Source organism: Drosophila erecta, unplaced genomic scaffold (assembly GCF_003286155.1).
Source record: "Drosophila erecta strain 14021-0224.00,06,07 unplaced genomic scaffold, DereRS2 tig00000000-arrow-pilon, whole genome shotgun sequence".
Classification (NCBI taxonomy): domain Eukaryota; kingdom Metazoa; phylum Arthropoda; class Insecta; order Diptera; family Drosophilidae; genus Drosophila; species Drosophila erecta.
The window spans coordinates 21,795,842-21,818,378 of record NW_020825194.1 but is presented as its reverse complement, the minus strand read 5'-3'; the positions used below and the strand labels follow the sequence as shown (position 1 = coordinate 21,818,378).

General features: G+C 44.7%; 1 protein-coding gene across 2 annotated transcripts in view; it reads left to right on the top strand.

The window, feature by feature from the left end:
• LOC6553897 overlaps positions 1-22,537 on the top strand; it is a 48,105-nt gene that overhangs the window by 20,158 nt on the left and 5,410 nt on the right. For both annotated transcript variants that reach the window (XM_001979534.3, XM_026976236.1), the window contains exons 3-4: positions 12,189-12,310; positions 22,319-22,517. In XM_001979534.3, coding sequence (XP_001979570.1) covers positions 12,189-12,310; positions 22,319-22,517 — 321 coding nt within the window. The remainder of the gene's footprint in view (positions 1-12,188; positions 12,311-22,318; positions 22,518-22,537) is intronic.

Sequence of the window (22,537 nt, the reverse complement as noted above, 5' to 3'; positions counted from 1 at the left end):
TGTGGAACTGATTCATCGCCAGCGCTGCAGCACAGTGGGCCCGGTAATGGGTACACCTAATTAAATTATATCTAATAATTCCACAATTGATTTCCCAATACCCATTATGATAGTAGGACAATGGCAGAGCGGTTATGCAAAATGGATTCAATACGTATAAGTGTAACCCTTTGTTTACTAAGAGTTCTTTTTCGGTAAAATTGACTTCTTATGAGTCTAACAATGGCCTATCAAATGGCAAGAGATTCCCCTTAATAGTTCTTCTATTTTTACCCCGGAACTCAACTGTTTTGACCACTGTGCGCCGCGGGCAACGCTTGTCAACTGTGTAGTCACTGTTGTTGCTTTTGCAGTCCGCTGTCCGCTGCGATATGCATTTCATAGTTTTGCATTGATTCATTTTGGAGCTTCGGGCAGACGCCGGCGATCCAAACACATTAGTAATATATGACCCCAATATTATTACTATATATGCTGTTGCCCCTTTTTTTTGTTATTTCTCGCTGTTGTTGTGGTGTCACAGGGGCTGCACCCAATAGTAGAGCTCATTTAAATTTGTCACGGCGCCAGAAACCACGAAATGTTATTATTTTCTTGTGTTGCATTTTCTAAGCCCAGACTGCCTTTTTTATGAGGCAACGAAAACGCAACGCATCTGACGAATTGACGGCTGCTCCCAGCAAATGCCCCAAAAAGAGGTAAAAAATCAAATAAATTTTAAGAAATACACTCGAGATACTCGGCGTCGTCATCGCTTTGCCTTCATTCAAATTCGTACACGTACGAGTATGGGTGTCGCGCAACTTTATTATTATTATTTATTTTCGAACGCATTGGAAAAACACAGCAGAAAAACCAAGCCAAATGACTGAAAGCCCGAAAAATAATGAGCAACATTTTTTGTGGCAGTGAGGGTGCGGCGGTGTCTGTGAGTAAGCTATTTTAACGAGTCGCCAAATGGGCCTGGGAAAAACAGACCTCTGTTTGTTCTAATTGATTGCGAGTTTGCTTTTAGTTAGTCCGCTTGTACAATTTGGTTTGCATTCCATCTGGGCGTAGTTTGGAGTGCCTGAATGAAGGATATCCAAATGAAATTACTCACCGAGAGGCCCGTCCCGACTTCCTCTGCTGTTTGTTGTCACCAACTTTCAATTAACGAAATGACAGGCAAATGCATTCCGACCCGACTTGTTCCATAAATCCGAGCTGCAGTCCGGGGTTCAATGGCCCCCTTGGTTGGCGAGGGTGAAACATTGTTGACACACGACTGGCTGCTCGCTGATTTAGCCTTGAAATAGTTGACATGTCGCAGGCTTTCCTCCATCCAGACAGACACCCATCCAACTATCCAACTATCCGACCATTCAACCATCCAACCATTCATATCCCTCCGCAGCAGTGGAGTAATAAAAACAGAGAGGAGCGCGTTGTAAAAGTTGAGCGACAAGCGACATGACAAGATGCTATGCAGATGTTGCTGAGGCTGCTGTGCTGCGGATCGGCTTCATTGTCATTGTCCGGGTTTTTGACTAAGTTTTCTGATTTATTTTGCACTTATTTTCGAAACGTATTTGCCGCAATTTGCCAAAGGAGCTGAAATATTTTGAAAACCGCCAACAATGGTGTGGAAAACGAAACAAAGCAATCATAGAGCAGACTTTCTTTTTGAACTAGCTAACACGCGACATGTAGCAGGCATCTGCGTAGGTTTTTCCAATACAAAGTAATTTATTGCCCTCGTGTTTTTGAATTAAACTTCCAGGCGAGAGTCAGGAATTCATCTCAAAAATTTTCTCACATTTGAAAACCTATGAAAACGTAATGAATTTGAAGCGGGTTTTCTTGTCCGCTCTCTTGGCCAATTTCAAATGTGCAGCCAACTGTTGTGGGCCGTGTCTTTGTTTATTTGCTTTAGCAATATAAGATTATTCATTTTTGAGAGTTTATAACTGCATTTCACTTTTGTGTACCCCGCACTCGATGCGCAAACGATGCGTAATTAAATTGTTTATTTTGTGTTTTTATGTTTCTTTCTTCTCGACTTTCTTTATGTGGAGCGTTTGCCGTGGTGTTTTTACTGTTTTGTTTTGTTTCTGATTGCTTACGAAGTGCACAATAATTTATGCGCACATTTTAATTATCAAAAGTAGATTGTTAAATGAAGTTAAGTTCATTGCCACCACGCGTAGCACCGAATTAATAAATGTTTCGTCCTCTCTGCTTTCAGGTGAGCTTTTCGTTTCCTATTGTCAAATCCTTGGATTTAATTGCACGACATTTGAGTGAGTCAGGTAACTGAAACCAGGTAATTTGCACGACTCGATTCGGCTATGCGTGAGAAATTTCCTATAAATATTTGCAACAATTAAAAAGCTATTTTAGCCCGGGTCTGCAGCCCATGGCTCACTCACCTCCTAAACAAGCCGCTGATTGATGGACTTGAGCTTGAAACGCCACCAATCGATCCAGTCCAACAGGTTTCTGCACTCAGAACAAAGTCCTATTCGATTCACCCAACAGAACGGCTCAGATTACAAAGTTTTGGATGACCTGATCTGCAGATATGTTTCTGTTTGTATTTTATTAGTTTTTTGTTGAAGGTAGGATCTTCACTTAAAATGAGGGGTGTTTTTGCTCGATGTTAAAATTCATGCAAAATTTCATTAATTTTCAATAAATACCATCAGGAAATGAATTGCTTGCAAAAGAACTCATGTAAAGATATGTAACCTTTATCCTGAGACGTATCTTCTTAAGACAAGCAGATTTATTGAGCTTACAGAAAAGAAAGATCTAGCTTAACTACAAACCTAAGTTGGTATTGAATGATTAAACAGTTTCTTATAATTCTTTCCGTGTAATACGATCCGGCTTCGATTAGAACTAGTTGGGTGCTGGCGATGGCGATGACGTTGGGCGACACGAGTAGCCGCCGACCAGTCCGGCCCACTTGACATGAGTTGCACAAACGCAAACTCCGTTGGTGAAAAGGCGAACGAGGAAGGGGCAAGCGTCTTCCATCATACGGACTGGCTACTGTGGCAACGGGCAGCATGTGGCACTTCATCAAGGGCAGACGGCAAAGCCGAGACGTCGCCACGATCTCAATGGAGAGTTTGGAGTGCTGGCTCCGTTTGGCCTGGCTGGCATTCCTCGGTGTCTCGCTGGGAGAACAAACGCAGCCGCCTTTCCCTGTCCGCGGCATGCCACATTTAAAATGTAAACGCCAATTGATTATTAACGCGCCAAACCAATTACATTTCGTACCCGATCGCGCACTTAACAAGCCGACAAAGTTCGAGCCGTTCTGGGTATGGAAATTGCGTGGATCTCGAATGCAGCTCTTTGTGCCAAAGATCTCCCCGGAGATGCGTCGGCTCTCTAGCTGAAATAATACCCTCGCTTCAGGGAGCATTACAATGTTGTCTAGGGATATGCATGATGCTTACCAGCCTTAAAGGGAAATTAAAGAATTTGAATCCAAAATGGATACGAGTAGTTCCAATATCACAAAGGAACACGGATAGTCAAGACTTCTGTAAATCTCTCTTGAGGGAGGATAGAGTATTCCCCATTTCTGTGTTGCCATACAACTTTCCCATCTTGTCTGAGTTTTCTCTAGCCAAATAGGGAGGCGAAAACCCTTTCGCATGGCATCTTGTGCTAATCGCCAGCAGCATGCCAGTGACCCTTTTATGGTCGCCATGCAACGGGCACCGGGCAGCGCTCCGATACGATCCGAAGCGACCCAAGTCGGCTTGATTGGATCGGCTTGGCCTGTTTGGTCTTTGGGCCAAGTGGAATGGAGGCGACATGGGCGCTGGGACTCGGGCGCACGACTGCTTATGGCAAATGCGCCACACTTTGTGGCATAGCCGGGGAAAAGCGATGGAAACGGAAGTGCTTGTTGTTGTCATTTAATGAAAACAGAGGGAGGGGAATGGGTAAGTCAGCGGAAGACGTGTGTCTGGATTTTATGTTGATTTTAATCACAGGGACGTGTCACAACTGGCCAAATGCATCTGCTATTCGTTATTGTGTGAGTGCAACTGCCTGTGGCAAAAGGTACTCACAAACACGCGTGCTTTTCTAATTTAATTGACAGACCCCACATCCATTGATGTTTGCGATTTAAGGCGTGCGATAAAAGCAATTAAATTGTATGACTTACTCGCCGCGCATATGCGATCAAAGAGCTTAGTGGCAAGAAGGGATTGTCTGGCGCCGTCATGGAATGAAATGAAAACTGAAAACTGAAAACTTGCTGCCCTCTTCGATTAAAGTGTGTTCTCACACCCCATCGAAACCCCCTTTCTATTGCCAATTCGATCAATTTAGTGGCTCTAAGGTCAAATTATTTCGCAGCACACCCCTAATCCCTGTTGTTGACGTACTTGAAAAACGCACTGGAAATCGGGGAGGTATACGTACTGGTTCTGTGCTGTTCTTGCTTTTCACTTCCACCTATCGATTGACAGTCGCCACATCCAATTAACAGCTTGCTACTGTCTTGTGCGGTTTTTGTTTTTATTTCATTTCTCGTATTTAGCACAGTTTGTTAGAGGCGGCGACTTGTTGTCGATATACGAGTATATATGTATAATACATACTACTATATAGAGGTATCTATAGCTGCTGCTCATGTAGAACAAGACGTCTTTAATTGATTTTGTGTTACATTTATCCATTTAATTGCCTTAGCCATGTATTGAAGATACACTCATACACGGTGGCAATGGCACGATCCTTATAAATATGGATTGTGGCTCTAGTACAGCACAAAAGTTCTACGTGTTTAGACTGATAACAAAAAGGAAAGGCAGTTGTGGGTTAGGTTAACAGAGAAACAGCGTTTGATATAATTTGCTTGCATCATACCTACTGACTATAACTGCTGTTATTTTATTACAATTTATGAATATCTCCCATGTGAGTCAGCTCGTCATGTGAGTGTTTCCAGCACTTTCTAAGGTACCCCAGGTACCCCGTTAACATTTAACCGACAGAGTTTTGCGGAACTACCTTGGGGTGTTTTTTCCGCGCCGAATATTAGGGAAAACGAAACAACTGAAAACCGTAATGCCCGTGCAATCGTTCCGTGAGTAGTGGCAGTACTAGTGCTATGTACAATCTGCAATCTAAGATCCCTCAACTATCTGAGGCACTCAACGGGCCCGAAACGTGGTCGGTTAATGACGTTGCTGGTTTGGTTGTTAGGTGCGTTTGTGAGAGTGTGTTTGCTTAACCCATTTATTATGTCTTTTGCCATGCCATTGATGCAAAAGTAAACAAGTTAAGCGGCTTTTAATTTTATTATTGTACGGTATAGCGGAGTATCGTAAAGCAAAGTACACAAATAGAGGTGAAGCAAGACAGAGATAGCACTCGGGCACTATAAATCAGTCTAATATATTGGTGGGCAAATTATTAAGTCATTACGAGTATATATATCTTGTACAGTAACGTGCGCGGATTGCCCATTTCAGCACATTCCACGACCGCAAATGATTGATACCCCAAGAATACGAATATGAATAATTATGACCTTCGGATCGGCGGATAGGTAATAGTTGTACTATAACTTTCAGTCTTGGCGGGGGTCGTCGCGTTCTCCGTTCTCCGTTTAGAGGTTTTGAGAGATCTAGGGGGAAGTATGCAGCTGGGCAAGCCCATAAACAAATCAGGTTCGATCCCAGCCAAGAATGTCTTGTCGTCGTCGTGCGCCTCACCTAAACAAACAACCATTCCGTATCCAAGGCAGGCACGTAGTCCAGTTTATTAATTTCAGAGGTGAGCAGTGGGAACAGCTCTCCTCAAAGACCCTGCTCACGAGCCCTTAAGCGTATGCATGGTGTAAGATACGACCCACCTCAAACTGAAACTGGTACTGTAACTGAAAACTGAAAAGAATCCCCAGTTGCCGAGTCATCACACATGACGGCTGGCTAGCTGGATAGCTGGATTGTTCCTATTGTGACATTGTTATAATTCAATATGTAGAACGTGTTCGATTTTGAATGCTTTTTATGGCCGAAACGACGCCGGTCGTGTAATCGTAAACTTTTGCTGTCGTCCGATGTCATTAAAGCGAGTCCTAGAGTCTCTCAGTTCGTGAGAACAGCATTACGGGGTCTTTAAAGTGGATGGGGGTGGTAGGTGGTAGAGGGGTAGGCGGTGACATAACACGAGCCATTAAACTATACTTAGTTATCGACGGACGGGCAGATAGTCGTCCAACCCATCCAGCCAGCCAGTCAGTCAGCGAGCGAACGTGCAATGAACTGCTGAAGGTGATCTCGAAGGCTGATAGCAGTGAAGCCTCCTTGTCAGATTTAATTGATTATGCAATGTTTGTTATTATTATTACTTTGAGCTTAGCTGATAAATGCATGAGATGTACTGGCAATTTCCGCGTGTTTGTAATGCATAGCGGTTTGCGTTTAGTATGCGTTAATTGTACCCGCCTCCGCCAAACATTCACTTCTTACCCCGGGCTTTTCAATTTCATATCGAATTTCCATGTTGCCTACAACTAACAGCTAATAATTGCTGTTGTTACAAAAAACAGACTGGAAAAAGAAATTGCCAGCTCCCACCTCATCCTCCCACTAAAAGTTGTGCAATATGCGTGAGCTTGTTGCTGCTGCTGTTGCTGTTGCAGTTGCTGTTGCTGTTGTAGTTGCAGCTGTTGCCGTTGTTGCTTCCTGCCCCGGCAACATCTAATGGCAACAACAGTTTACTTGTTAAATTATTTGCTTAACACGAAATAAAATTTTGTTAAACATGTGCCACAAAGGAAAAGGTGAAACAACAGGCAGGAGCAGCATGGTGAACAAAAAAAACGGAAAACGTCAAAAAAAAAAAAAAAAAACAGATAAAAAACATTCCGAACAAAAGCAAAACGATTTGCATAACTGCGCCAAGGCTTCCGTTAACAATTAAAAGCACAAACACACGGCCACAAACCATAATAATCATCTGATGTCCGAGGCACACACTCAACATTATCTAACAAGTTCAATAAAAGGTTGCATAAATCTGAAACCGTATCTTTGCCCCCGATAATTGCAGCTTGCAACACCCGTCTCCGCTCGAAGCCTCAAATATTCTTTGATTTGCACTCCTCAAAATGGACACTTCCTGGTCGCCTCCACACACATGGTACCGCCCACCGCCCATTAAACCAACTGGAAAAAGAAATAGTGATGGTGTGAATGTACAAGGTGCAACAACGAATTCCGCTCGTTTCACATGAAAACCAAATTCGAAATCGCTTAAAACGGCACTTGAGCTTATGGTTTTTTGCCGTTGTTTACGACTCTGTTTGTGGCCCGGGCATAATATAGAGATATATATCTTTTATTTGGGGGCTGGCTGGAGTTTTATCTGCAATTGTGTTCCGCTATTGTCGACTTAATAAATGTTTATGGTGATTGATGCACACGGTCTCCTTTTTTTTTTGGCTAATTAATTCGGCATCCCGGGATCCCCGGACCTCCATTCTTCCAGCCAACGGACGCATTTTTATGGCCCAATCATAAGTTTGCCCTTGGGCAGTTGAACTTTCCATGGGCCGATAAGAGGGGCTTGAAACTCGCCGGACCGCTGATTAGATTACCCATTGAATTATAATCCTACTACTCGACTGTGCTGATATAACCAGAGAGTAGGTTTTATATATGTTCAGCCAGATAAGGCTAAAACGATTTGACCGTATCATAATGGCTAAAAATATTTGTGTATACGTCAGTGCAGCTGTCAAGGTTAATTTTAGTTATAGGTAAAAGTAAATTAAAAAGCTTGGGGCAAACCGTTCTTATGAGATAGTTTAACCTCAATCCTAATTATACTACGCTCATTCTCCTGACAATAGAGCGTGCAATATTATCCGCATTTAACCCGTTTTCAGCTCCATGCAAATATCCAAACAAAGTCACCTGTCGCTCCATTGGCTCGTTATAACTGACCACAGCAATAAAGGCCATTTAGAGCGGCCCCTGACGCCCAAAAGCAAACTGAAAAGCCAGTTGGCGTGGTAGAAATGAAGACAACAAGCCAGCCATCGAGAAAGAAGAAAGCAAACTGGGTTAAATTCCATTCAAAAGCCGGCTTCCAGCTCTCGGCTAGCCAGCTGGTTCTTTTCTGCCAACAACTTGGGAATGGGAATGGGAATGACCAGAAGTTGGTGGCAGCAACACCTCGCCTAGTATTTGTCTTACATGGTTTTAGCCGACATTTCTCCGTCGTCGGAGTGCGTATTCCTAGGCTTTGGGCTTGGGTTCGCGCAGCGGTGTGAAAAACGCGACGGAGTGTGCCAGAACACGTTTTGGCCAGACTCACTGCCTCCAAGCCGTTCCGCCGGTGACATTGTACCGCTAACTGGTGTTGCCACAACACGCTGCCATGTGAAAGATGATTGACCAGGCAGGCTCAGACTCCAGACTCTGGCTCTCTGGTGAATGAAAAAACCCAACTGTAAATCGCATTAGGTATTTGTCAAGCAGCAAAACGAAACGCAACATCGCCGTGGAAATAGCTGGAATATTTTCATCACCAGCAACTACCACTAACTAGTAGTCGGTGGTAGCCGGTGCAATCGAGTCGAAGATCGAATGTCACACGTGTGCCCCATGCCGCGTCCGTTTGGCTGAAAACGCGTTTTTTGGCCAACAAAAATACACAAGTATGTAACAAGCATACAGGCCAGAAATGAGCGGGGTTTTCTCTCTGCTTACCGATTACCAATTTTTTGTGGATTTTTTGTATCTTTTCCTTTCCGCCGGCTGAAATGTAAGTGTGAGTTGCGATTCGCGAGCGGCGGCGACTGGTTTTCGGCCAAAGCCTGGACTTTTGGTCAAAAAGGATGTTTTTTGGCGAGGTGGTGCGGCAACTTTCGTTGTTGTTTTATTTCCGCAACCGCCACCATTTTTATTGTGGCGCTGTTGTTTTCATTTTTGCCCAACTGAAAGTGAAAATACGAGTATTTTACGGCAAAAGACAAGAAATTTGTTTGCATGCCGAAATGCCTGCTGCTTGCTGCTTGCTGCCTGTTGCCTGTTGACATAACCATCGATGCAATGCGATGAGGAGATGAGGAGCCTCTCAGCTGGCCATTAAACTGGTTAAGTAATAATCATTTGATGCGTTTCATTTGAATGCGCAGAACGAACAACTGTGTCTTCGCTTTCAACTCCTGCGGTTATTTGCAGTCTTCGTTGACGGAACTTTAAGTTGGACGTTATTTGAAGTGCAAACGAAAATTTAAAAGCGTTTCCATGCTTCAAAATAAGCAAACAGACCCAAGAAGTTCAAAATGCTCTTATGCGCCTTCATACAAAATTTCTTGTTCCGTTGTTTACGCTCGGCCATTGTTTATCACACATTTGGGGTAAATTAAACGATGAATTTCGGGAAAAATTTCGGAGTTTTTCTAAGCTGGTAAAAAAGCTTTTAGAACCCAATCTTGGGAATAACTTTCCCACACACGACGACCCAGATCAATGGAGGCTTCTTTCACTGGAACACCTTCGTTTTCGGATTTCGCCCGTAATTGATTATTTTGGAAGCCCATCGATGCTGGCTATGATGTATGAGTATGTTTGTGTTCGGTGGGTAATTCTTTTCTCACGTCATTGCTGGCCTAAACGCTTTTCAATATAATAAGAAGCCGACCACCGACCAACCGGCCAACCAAGCAAATGGACCGTCTTTGAAGCTGGCCGCCGAGCAAAAGATCATGTGCTGGACGGAGTGAGTTCTCTTTTAGCACAGTTGCAGACTGGCTCTTCGGACTTAGGAACACGGACGTGCCACTTTTTGGTCCACTGCACCAGACGGAGGAGAGGCGGCTCATTCGCTTTGTCTGCGGCACGAACGGTTCGAACATTTTTGGGTAAATACACCACGTAGCCAGCGTGCATTTTGTGGAAACTGCACTGCCTCTTTTCATCTGCTGCGCTCATTAAGCGCTTCTAAAGCATTCTAAAACGCATTTAATGGATTAATTGTCCCGGCAAACACTCAATGGGCACTGAGGAGTGGCTCTTTTGATGGCCTGTCGGTCGGCATGACAGGCTGTGTGACAGAATGTCTGTAAGGTACGGGCTCGTTTTATGCAAATCAATTTGGCAAACGGACGTAAAGCTGGTCACGCACAAATAATTAGGCAATTAAAGCAAGAAATACAGTGGAACTTCTCTAGGTGGAAACTTTCAGTAACCAAGACTGCCAATAAATTTAACAAAAATGTTTGTGGAAAGGAGTCCATGATTAAATTAAATATTAATATTAAATTAAATTATATATTAAATTGAAACAGCTATTTCTCATAGTATGGCATTGCAAGTATGGAATAAATGAATTTACTCACAAAATTAGTCTTGGCAGTAAAATCAATATGATGAACAGCAGCGACTTAAAAGTGAACTGCCTCACTCAAATACATTTTGAGTCCATCCGGCTGGGTGTGTCAGCATTATGAGGCGATTTTATAGGTATAAATATAAGGTATAAGCATATTGAAAGCTTTTTGAGTGGCAGATAAGCAAATGAGCAAATGACATGAGGAGCTAGCCGAAAATAAAGTGACACAAAGCGGAAATCGAATTCTGAGCCGAGTTAAGAATCTTGCCAACACCTCAACCACCTCTTCCCCCCCTTGATTTTGATTGCCACATGCTGCTGCCGGCGAAGGCAACAAACCAAACAACTCATGACTGCAGACCGCCGTGAATTGGACTTTGCCCGCTGGGCGTAAGCGAATATCTTGAAGCAAATGGCAACAGAAACTTCATAAATTTGTTAACACCGACGCAAAGGCAGCTAGCAGCTAGCAGCTAGAGAATGGAGGCCAGCTCACAGTCGAAATGAGCTAAAAGCGCAACAGGACAATAAAGAACGACAATGACTTGGTTACGACTGTTGTTTGTACACCTAAAGGTACTGCAGTAATGGTACTGACGCTTTTATCGTAGTAGTTGTCGGCGTCGTGTGTGTCACCCACGCACACGTGTTCCCGGGTTCCTAGTGTCCCCCGTATCCTATCTATCCATCCATCCATCCGGCCTGTATCAGCTTTCCCCCCCCTCATACACAGGGGATTGCGCGGGACAAGGAAACTTAATTTGCTGCCATTAGCAGAGAGCCGGGAAATTCGCGCTCGAGGAATAGAAGTATGTAGAAGTGCCTCAGCCTGCTGTTTGTTTTCACTACTTATTTGCGTTGCTTGCTGGCGGCATAAAAATAGAATACAATTCAAGAAGAGTTGAACACTAGTTGCCATTGTCGACGGCGGTCCACATAAACGTGTGTACGTGTGTGCTTTGGCAGCTACTTGGAGCTATTTATTTAAGTGAATTGTGAATAATGTTGTCTGGCGCCAAGTGGCAATCCCGGCTCAGACGTCCGACGAGCTCTAAACTGAGAAAAAGTCACTCTTAAATCAAAAGTATTATCTCTTCAAATAAAGATACTACTGGCAAAACATTGACTTAAAAAAGGTTCTTTGTTCTTGGGTTTAAACTTTTTCCCATGTCTAGTTAGGGGCTTAAACTCCCTACTTTATTCAGTGATAAGTTTCGCTAACTTTTAGGCTACTATATATATGGAACCCCATTCTTCCGTCAAGTATATAAGATGCTCAGGAATAGCACCTACGCCGAATCCTCCGTACCAGGCATACACGATGACATTTAACCCTTGGTGGGCGTACGTACCCTAACCCAACCCAAGTCAAACCAAGCCACCTAGAAAGGCAAATTCAATTTAAAATTTTAATTGTGATTGCAGACGTCTCCGGCTCGCCAACCACCGACCGTCAAATTGCATTGGACCGAATTGCAAACGCAGACAGATAGACGGGTTTATTGATTTTCATTTAGTCCGGAAAAATCCGTGAAAACCACTTTGCTTGTTGTCTCACTTGTTTCGATGCAATTATCCTCCAGCTCTCGAACTATTTGCTGTGCACTCGCCAACAACTTTCCACGCGAACTTGACCCTGGAACACTGCAAAAATGAATTCGAACATGTGTACCTGGTTCAGTTTAGCCGTGTCCTCACATTTTGCACTTGAATTGTCGGGCGCTGAGCGGCAGAACGATTTATGGATCTGCTTGCTATATATAAATTCATGTTTCTGATTTTGGCAATGTTTTTCTGATCTCTGATTTCTGATTCCGATTTTCCAGGTCACACATCGTACAACCGGCCAGGTGATGGTGCTCAAGATGAATCAGTTGCGGGCCAATCGACCGAATATGCTGCGGGAGGTGCAGCTGCTGAACAAACTCTCGCATGCGAATATATTGAGGTAAGTGTATAATATCATACGAGTATAGGGTAGGGTATGTTGTGGTCCAGCTCATCGCCTAAAAACACCCATTCTAATCGCGAGCAAGCAAAAGCATCTTATGGGTCAATGCCAAGCTCGGTGGCCTGACTCATTCTCTGATTTTAATTGCAAACTTGACTGCGATACTTACTTATGCATGCTTGTTGTTGTCCACTCTTGATGATAATATTTATTAACCCACACATGCAGTCCCTCAGCTTTTGCTGATCATGTGGCCCGATTGTGTTTACGCATTCAGTTCGCACCTCGCCGCGAATTGACCATTCATTTAAATGGATTACGTAAACAATTTAATGGGTTCATCGCGCGGGGTCTTTATTTTGAATTCTACCCAAATAATGCCCATGTTCCCTGTCGGATTCAATTCAGTTTGGCATATTTTACACTCGATTTCAGTACTTGTTAGGATTACTTGCTGGCATCATCAAAAATACTGACCTATGCTAAAATGGAAATAATCGCGTACTATAGTGTGGGGTATGGGGTATGATTCACTTTCAGCCTGTCGTAACTCTTGACATCTGTGTTTCTGGGGCCGCTGACTGAACTGACATCATAATGGATATTTTTTTACACACAAATAAGTTTATGGGAGCGTGAGTGCTTTCAAATGAATGCTGTGCAAATATCAACTGTTTACCGAAATGAGATTGGCCTGTTGTGGTTTCGACGGTTTGTTTATATTTTTCGACTGGCCATTTGTTTTTGGCATTTTCAAAGAGTTCCAGTTGGAGTTCAGAGCGGGTTCAAGACCAATATCGCACAAAACATTTCCGATGCCGCGCAAAGGTCAAGTTCAGGCTGCACCGACTCTCTGTAATTACCTTGGCAGTGACCAGGTGTGTGTTGGCATTACTTCTCATGGGTGGGGGAAGGAGGGGCTGGGTGTTTGGGGACCCTCTCACGGGTCACAGAAAAAAGTGCTGATGTAATTGGCTGGCTGAGTGGCAAAGTCTGAAACAATATGGCAAAGGCTCATGACATTGTTGTCTGTCGGGCTTGACTAGATTTAATTGCCAAGCTGCGTAGCTTGCTCACTTCGCTGGCGTTTGTTTCTCTGTTTTTTCGAATATATTTATACTATTTTTTCAGTTTGTTTCATCCTCACGTGACTGCACGCAACAATGAGTGTCTGATGATAGCGACTTCAATTGTATGCAATTCTCAGGGACTTTTTGCTGGTGTTGCTGCTGCTGCTGCTGCTGTTGCCGTTTTCTATTTTAGCGATTTTTTCCGCAAAATGAAAGAGCAGACAAACCAATCCATTTGGCACCACCCATCTTTTCCTGCTCGCCTCCATGAATATGCAATTTCTGGCTTAGGCCTTTTTCTCTTCGCGTGTTTGGACCCGCCCTTTCATTTGCTATGTTAACACCCCGAAAATGGGAAGAGACATGTCTTCTATATTAGTTGCCATTCTTTGGTTCTTGCTCGCCTGCAGGCGTTCCAACTTTAACCTTGTATAATCCAAAAGAATCCGTTAAGGCAACGCAACTAGACCCCCCATTCCACTCCAGGTAATCCAGGAGGTAGAACCCACCTGATTTTATGACATCTGTCATTAGCGGCTGTTTCTGACAAAGCGCTGAGTGAAACGTGCGGCGAATCGCAGTCAGGGAATTAAATGCAACGGATTCTGTTGATTAAATGCCCTGGCCAACTTATTTCGCTGTGTGCCGTGCTTGTTGAGAGATGGATTTGGGTCAGCGGAACAGCCAGCCGGCAGAAGTAGCAACAACCACACGGTCTGAAGCGACTCAGCAGCTGCCAACTTTTCTTTATTCGTCGGCACTAAATGAAAATTCTGAAAACTCTGGAATGCAGCTGTGGCGCCATCGGTCGACTGGATAGTGAAATTAAAATTCAGGCGCACGCATTTAATTCTTTGTTTTATGGATCCCCTGCAGCAAAGCTATTTATATATTTACACTGGGCCAATTAATGCGTCACTGGGAGAACAAGTAGCTGCAATCAAGAACAATATGTCGGAATTAACAGAATTTAAATATATTCATTTTTCAAGCTGTTTAAGCTTCTCAACGCTACTTAGTTCTTCCCCAAATTTCTATACTTCATATCAGTACATCTCCCCAAATTGGGATTAATTTAAGTAATGACACTTCAAATAAGATGGTAATATGCCTTATAGACCGTATAAACATGATAGCAATTGAGTGGCTATATATGATAGCTATCATTCTGTGAGCGTCATTTCAATCCATTTAAATACGTAACTTTGCGATGTCGTTTGCCTCAGTGTATGCATATGGTACTAGTACCTATGCCTGTTCCGCCCGATTGAACCCCGCTTGGATCCGCAATCCGCGATCCCCGATCCCTGTTCGTTTTATCAGTGACGTGGATCGCTAAACACTCCGCTCCCAGCTCGTCCAAGTGATCAACTGATCGAATGACTGAATGACTGACCGGGTTGACTGGCAGTTAGTATAGTAGCCAGTTAGTTAGTTAGGCGCTGCTCTTGTTGGCGGGCATGTTTAATGATGCTTAACGATCGCGGCTGTCGGCTAACTGTCAAATTTTAACAGCTACACCGCTGGGCGTCCATGCGGGCCACTGCTCCGCCGCCTCCCATGGTGGCCTTCCACGATCCGGCTAATGAAGCCTATTGATTGGCTGCCAGAGCTAGCTGTACCGTTGCATCCTCCCCAGAATCTAAGTCCGACTCTGATTGTAATGCCGGTGCAGTCGAGCGTCAATAGAACTAATCTTTGGGTAATTGAAACCGCCTTTCTAGCCGGCAGCACGCCAGGCAGTACAGCCAAGTCTCGAATAGTATGCACACACGCCCACCCACACCCGAATCGGTGACTTATTGGCCACAAAGCTGAAACTGAAACTCTCACACACCCGACTGAGTAGTTGCCGTTGGCGGCGTGTATTTTTTATGGGCTTATCACGCGCCCGCCGCCGTAATGCGGAATGTCGCACAATGAGAACAGCCAGCGAGTGAGGCAATTGCATTGCATTCCCGTTTTGCCCCCTCTATTGGCCCACTGGAGCATTGGAGCACCGGCACCCACCCACCCACATGGCACGGCTTGTAGCTGTCGCCGCTCCCAGGCAGCCACCAACTTGACAGATGGTCTGCTCTATGCTCCACTCACCAGCAGCACCACTGTGCACCGCGAAAACGAGGAAATTGTTGTAGATGTATTTAATTTAAAAGGGTCCATTAATCCCATCGGTTTCGACATTTCACAATTAGGAAATGTAATCATCCAGATAGGTGATAGGTACAAGCCAATAATATACTATTGGATACCGCGTTCTTTATTGTTAATACGTAATTCTGGATAGTGCACTATAGCATACCCATCATTTGAGTCACGTATCCCATTGGTAGGTGACTCCCATTGCAAGCCTTTCTCTGAATGTAAACACAGCGATGACGATGGTGGCGCCGGGTTCTCTACACTTTTTGTTTTGCCCCTTTTTTTATTGTACATATGTCATATGTACGTATGTATATATCAACTGGTGAACTCCACTTGTAACAACCGAGCAGGGAAAAGTAAACAAGCTGCCGCTTTGGCTCACAGCCATTTAAACGCTCATTTAACGCGACTAAGCCCGCGAAAGACATGTGACAGTTCTTGGCCCGGCTCATTACGGCCGCAAACAATGGTGGAAATTCCGCAAGAGCTGCTGTTTCAGCTTTTACCTCGGCGGCACTTGATCTTTGCGCCTGGCTGCGATGCTGAGCAGGTGATAAGTTGTGGGCAAATGTTGACAAATTGTTGGCATGCAAATGCAAATGCGCGCGGGTTAATGACTTAAGGTGCTAGCCCAGCCGATTGGACCACTGAACTCCAACACTTCCGCACGAGTTGCAGTTCAGCTCTGACCCCGATTGAAAGCGACTTGGGCAATCGTCAGCTCCGCTCAGCACAGCTCACCTCAGCTATTGATAAACCCGGCGTTGGCGTTGCAAGAGGTTCCACTAAGGTCAGATTGCACTTAATTGAATGCCTCGATAGCGAGTCATTCAGTCGATCGAGCTACCACTCATCTTGCGATGAGTCGAGTCGCGCCGCCACTTGAAGGTCGTCTGTGGTGGCGGAATGCATGCATATAGGTAGTATACGTATACAATGGCATAGTATAGTATAGTATGGTGTGGTGTAGTATAGATGCGATGTGTTTGCCACAAGCCTCCATTTTTCGAGGGGCCACTGCACATTGTTGTCTCTCGGCCATTATTTGTCTTGGCTTGATTTGTGTGTCGCCGAGCGTTGGCGGCTCATTTCTGTCCCCTTTTATGAAACGAAGCAAAATGAAATGCTTGCCAATAAACTGGGATGGCTGGCCTTGAATTGAATGGGCGCCCAGTGGCACATTGTCGGGCTAATGAAAAGATTGCCGAGAACAAGCAAAAAATTGTTGACAATTTAATGAGAATTTTATTGTGCAAGATGGGTTAAATTGGCCATTCAAGCAGCACGGCAGCAGTTTGAGTGAATTCCGAAATCCGCGCATATAATTAAATTCTGTATGTAGATGTGAGTGTGAGTGTGAGTAGTATAATGGGGATTTAGTGTCTGGCCAAATTGAGTCCTTAATTTCTGGCCCCTGGTAGTTTGTACAGTTACCAGATTTTCAGACTCTGACAAGTTGCAACAGCAACACCTGCTGCAGCAGCAACATCGACGGCAACAACACGAGGCCGAAAGAGAGCGTGTCATGATTGCGGCCATATAAACATTTCTTTTCATTGCCTAATGGATACCCTGGACGACGAGACTGCCAGACTGCCAGACTGGTTGACTACTTGCAGCGCACTTTTATCAGCGCAGCTTTTCATGTTTGCTCGTCGATTGGGGATTGTCAATTGTCGATCGATGGCCCGTAATTGAAGCTGCTCTGCTGCCTCCGTGTTTTGCCGTGTGGCACGGATCGGGCACCGCAGATCGAAGATCGTTGCCATTGCAGGCAGTGCAAGAAAGCTAAATTGGGTTAATTTCTGATTGATGATCAACATGGCCTGGTAAACTGTCGCGCGCAATTTCATTAGGCAGCTTGTTTTTAGACGCCCGTGATCAGTTTGTTCGATTTGGATTCGATCGTCAGTTGCATTGACGTCAATGTACCTGTATTTGTATCTTCATCTGCAGTATTTGCATCACGGATTTCCATTAGCACTTCCGAATGCCGTCTATTTATGGGTCGTAGAGTAGGTGTGGGCTAAATTTAAACCGGTAGTGTGTGTTTACAGCAAACACGAAATTATGCATTCCATATAGCCAGCAATTATCGGTGGATCATCCACTTTGGGAGGGGTTTTTGGCCTTTTTGGCAATGCCAAGCACAACTAAACTCACTGACCCAAAAACTGGGCTATGCATATTGCTGTTGTTTTGATTTATTTTGGTAATGCTTTATGTCTTTATGTCTCAGCCGCAATTATTTGTATGTATAGTACACAAGACAATGCGACGCAATTGCAAGTCATTGAACCCACGGCATTATTATTATTACATTGTGTTTTTGTCGCTTGGGGTCTCTGTAAGTGCTAACACATGTAAAAATATAAAAATAAGAGGAGCACGATTGATGTACCCGAAAAAATGAGCAAGAGCATGAGTAATATGTATCGCACAATACACACAGTTTTTTCGGCGACAGATGCACATGCAGATGCAGATGCAGATACAGATACAGATACATTTACAGATTGTAATTTAATGAGCTGCCTTGCATTCCAATCCAGCCCGATTTGTTTTTCTCGAGTTGCGTGCTGCTGATGCCGTGTTGTAACAAGTTTCTTGACAGCAATTACTCACTACTGTGCATCCGCTGGATTTTCAGCTAGTTATCTCCCAGCGATAAATCGTCTCATATTTGTCTGCATAAATCGCACTTGTAATTGTCAGCTTCCGCATGAAAAGTAAGCAAAATAAAATAAAGTCGTAAAATGGTGAATAAACGTGTCAGGCAGGCCCATGTCCCATAAAACATCCATAAAACATCCATCTCTTGCCGTCTTTTGGCCGGCTGACTGCCAACATTCACTTCCAATTTGCGTTTGCGTTTGGCCATTGTCTTTTGTCTCTGGCCTGCGTTTCGTATACACGAAATTATGTCATCAACTTTCAATCAATTTCAATACACTTCAATCAATTTTGCACAACAAAAAGCGAGCATTAGATATTCAGATTTATGCAACACCCCGCGATACATGAGCTTTCTTTTTGGGCTGCACTAGCTTCCAGTAGATTGAAAATCGGTCAGCAGTGAAAACGAGAAGAGGAAGTGGTGGCAGCCACTGTTGGATGTTGCTGCTGCTGCTGTTGCTGCTGCAGCTGCAATCTGCATAATTTTCGCATCACGTTTTGCATATTTTTCTAATTGAAAACCAAATTCAATCATTTCATTTCGCAATACGGCTGCTTTGCAGTGACTGTTGCTGTTGTTACTCCCCGACAGCAGCAAATGTCGAATGGTAATTGTAGTTGGCAGCGTTTAGGACCATTTATAACGCCCATTGCCACGCCCCCGGCTGCGGCTGCTGCTGCTGCTCCACTGCCACCGTCTCATTTGGAACTTGGGCATTGGGCCTGGTACTGGCTTATTTGCTGTTTGCCTAAAAGCGAATTTTGTTTACTTTGTGTCAACCTTTTAACCCCGCGATCGTGCCGTTGCTGCTGTTGTTGCTGCTGCTGCTGCTGCTGTAGCTGCAATGTCTGTTGCTGCAACTGATGTTGTGGTAATAATTTTCAATTAGGCGCAAAATGCTTTAATGCTCCAATTCGATTTGCCAGCATAAACTGCTTCGGCGGCGGCTATTGCAACACACGGGTGAAAGAATTCCAGCGGGATTTTGCATTTCATTAGTCGTCTATCTAATAACCAAGCTGGCTGGCCTGGCCAGCGGCAGTTAGCGGATTTAGTTGGACTGCGGCTCCGTCTGCGGAAAGTCTGGGAAACCAATTGGCGCAGTCTTGGGAGAGAAACGTGCAAACGTGTCAATTTATGGTTTTCATTGCAACTTGCAAGAGAAATGCCGGCTGCCGATTGCCGACTGTTGAGCGTACAGCGTTTCCCGGGAAAACAGTGTACTGCTTGTAACACAAATTGTAACACCTAGCAAAGCAGCACATTTCGATTTAAAACCATCATATCTCTTTTGGCTGCAGGGTAAAACTAAGAAAACGGGGAAAAACAAATTGAAAATCTAAACGCTGCTAGAACAATGATTCTTCGGCAGTTTCAGAGGCTTATAACCGCTTGAGTAGGTTTCGCCTCCTGCTCCCGGCATCCTCAGCTGCAGTTTCCCAAGTGGGCCCTCGACGTGTATTCATTTCCTGCTAAAGAACGGAATGGAGACACCTTTGCCGGCAGCTCCTCCCCTTTTGGCCAGCTACTGCTTTGCATTTCCAGGCAATGCTTGATGTCGACGAACCCGCCTTACAATGTCTGGCGACGCCCACTGCAAATGGCTTTGCCTTCGCCCCTTTTGATAATTAATTAATCTTTTCGCCCTCCAAAAATAACATTGCACCCAGCCCGATGAATGCGATATAAATGAACTGCCAATTAACAATGTACTTTTCATACAATCAAACATTGTTGGTGCGTCTTTTTTTTTTGGTAGCCACTCTGATTTAGTATCAGAAACCAGTTCCCGTGCTTTTCAATTAAATCCTTCCCGTCAACAGATCTCTTCTTCAAAGCCATGTTGAGTTGAGAACGGCTTAAAGCGCACATTAAAGGTGTTAACTGGAGGCAAATCCTCTTAATGTAAGCCGCTAATGGGCAGGAAAGGGCATGGGGTACACTCACTCGGGGCACTAATCGTGTATCACGCAGGGAAATAAATTGAATTAGAACCGTAAATCCCTGCGATGGTCATGCAAATGGAAGTGCGGCCTGCACCCACGGCCACGAGTCGGGTGAAAAGTGGATGGGGCAGAGGTGTGTCTCTCCTGGCGCAGAGGATGTGCGGCAGACAAAAACCCTCGGGCCGCGGGCCTTGGAGCCCCTGCCTTCGCCTTCAACACCTGGGATCGAGTTGTCTCGCCATTGTGATAACTTCATTTCAGATCCGCGCTGGGCCGAGCCCTTGGGCTGTCTGAAGGGCTGACATGTGTCTGCCACACACTGGCGTGGCATCTATCAAGAAACTTAAAAGGGTCATGCCCTCTTGGCCAAGACATTTCCATTTTTTATGCAGCGTAATAGCCTTTGTGTACGGTAGTACAGTCGGTCCTTTGTAATCGAGTTTTAGGAGAACTAATTGAGTTACAAAAGCTTATCAAAATAGGTGAAGTAAAAATGAAGCATTCATTTTCACAGTTTAGTTTAGAAATCGGTATGTCAATAATCGAAATCAAACTACTTATTATAAAAATCAGTTCATTTTGTACGTACTTCACTGTACTGTCCCCACCTGAACTTCAGAACCATGTTCAAGTGCCGGAAAGCCAGTGACCTGACTGATTTCAATTAAGCTTCCCCGTAGACCGCTGATGATTCTATCGAGCTGCTGTGATTTTAACGCCACACATCACGCCAGTCGGCAAAGGATGCAACTGGTGGGCAAAGCCAACCCCTTTGCAACTCGTATGCTAATGCGTTGGGACCCCTGAGTTGCGAAAAGGTGCCGGGGTGGTCGTAACATTTGATTGCCAGTGCTCTGACGTCACGCGCCCAGTCGCACCCTGGAGACCCTGCCGTATCCTTATTGACAGCCTGACGGAAAGGTGTCTGTTTTGCGGTGGATGGGGTGACAGGTTGCGTGCTCGAAGCAATTAATTCCGACGCACACACCATTTTGGAAATTTACTAAGGATTTACTGCTCTGCGGTTGAGCTAATTAAATAAATATTTACAATTAGTGAAAAATTAATGGCGCAATCGAGCACATAAGCGGAAGTCAAACTTTTCAAACGCCACTTGAGTTAGTGCGGGGTTGGCGATTGTATTATATAGGCGATAAAGCTTATCTGGCACACGACGCAGAGTTTGGAACCATTTGGCCAATTTTTGGGCCATGGCTTTAACGTGGGGCTGGCCAAAAGAAACATGTGCGCAGATAAAGCCTGCATGTTCGATTAGACCATTTGACAGAAGACGGAATGGAAGTGAACTCTTATCGATATGGCTAACGTACCGAACACCTGCACGGGACTTGAGTCACATGCGCTAATCGGTTGGAAATATTAGGTACATTTCAAAAAGAAAGAACATCTCAGCAGTGTTTTATTTTAATTGCTATTTTGCACCAATAAGTTTAATCCTGTCCTGATTAAGGTGACGATTCAAAATATAATATATTATTAGGGTATTCGTAGGATGATGCAAGCTGACATGGTTTCATAGTTCCACAAAAGTTCATTGTCACCTTGAAGCATCACTGTCAGCCCTGTCTGGCAGCAGTTTACCTTGTTTACCTGGCTGCACACAGTGTTGAGGAAGAAGTTGGCACAAGGTAGACGCACTCGTTGCCATTTTCTTAATAAGCTTACAGTTCCGGTTGCCGAGCCTGGTGACCTCAGAACGTGCTGCGTCCTGGAGTGAGGCAGTGGCTGGCTGGTGAGCTCTTTAGGCTTAGGAGTCATTGACATTGTCTGGGCAGGAAGCGGAGATGAGTGCTTAGGAAGTGGTTTCTTTGTTCTTTAAATCCTAGGAGATTCCATTTCAACTCCCACTCCCAAGGAGCGGTGTGTCCATTCAAGGGAAAACTTTCTCTTTTTATTGCGTGCTCCTGCCGCATCGGGGGATTCGAATTACAATTTCATTTTGCATCGAATCAAGGCTGAAACAATGCCAACAGCCAGTGGGGGGTGGCCGATTGCATGTCGACCGGCGATAAGAAATCTCGGGTCTGCGGAGTTGCAGTGCCCGTCAAGTTGTGTGATTGAAAGTGAAACTTATTCGGGCCGTACCGAATAGTTGCAATGCAGTGGCAAACTTTAACTAACTGTGCTCCTTCCTCTTTCGCTTCAGCTTCATGGGCGTTTGCGTGCAGGAGGGCCAACTGCACGCCCTGACCGAGTACATCAACGGCGGCTCCCTGGAGCAGCTGCTGGCCAACAAGGAGGTGGTGCTCAGCGCCACGCAGAAGATAAGACTGGCGCTGGGTATAGCGCGCGGCATGTCCTACGTTCACGACGCAGGCATCTTCCACAGGGATCTGACGAGCAAGGTGAGTACTAACTGCAATAA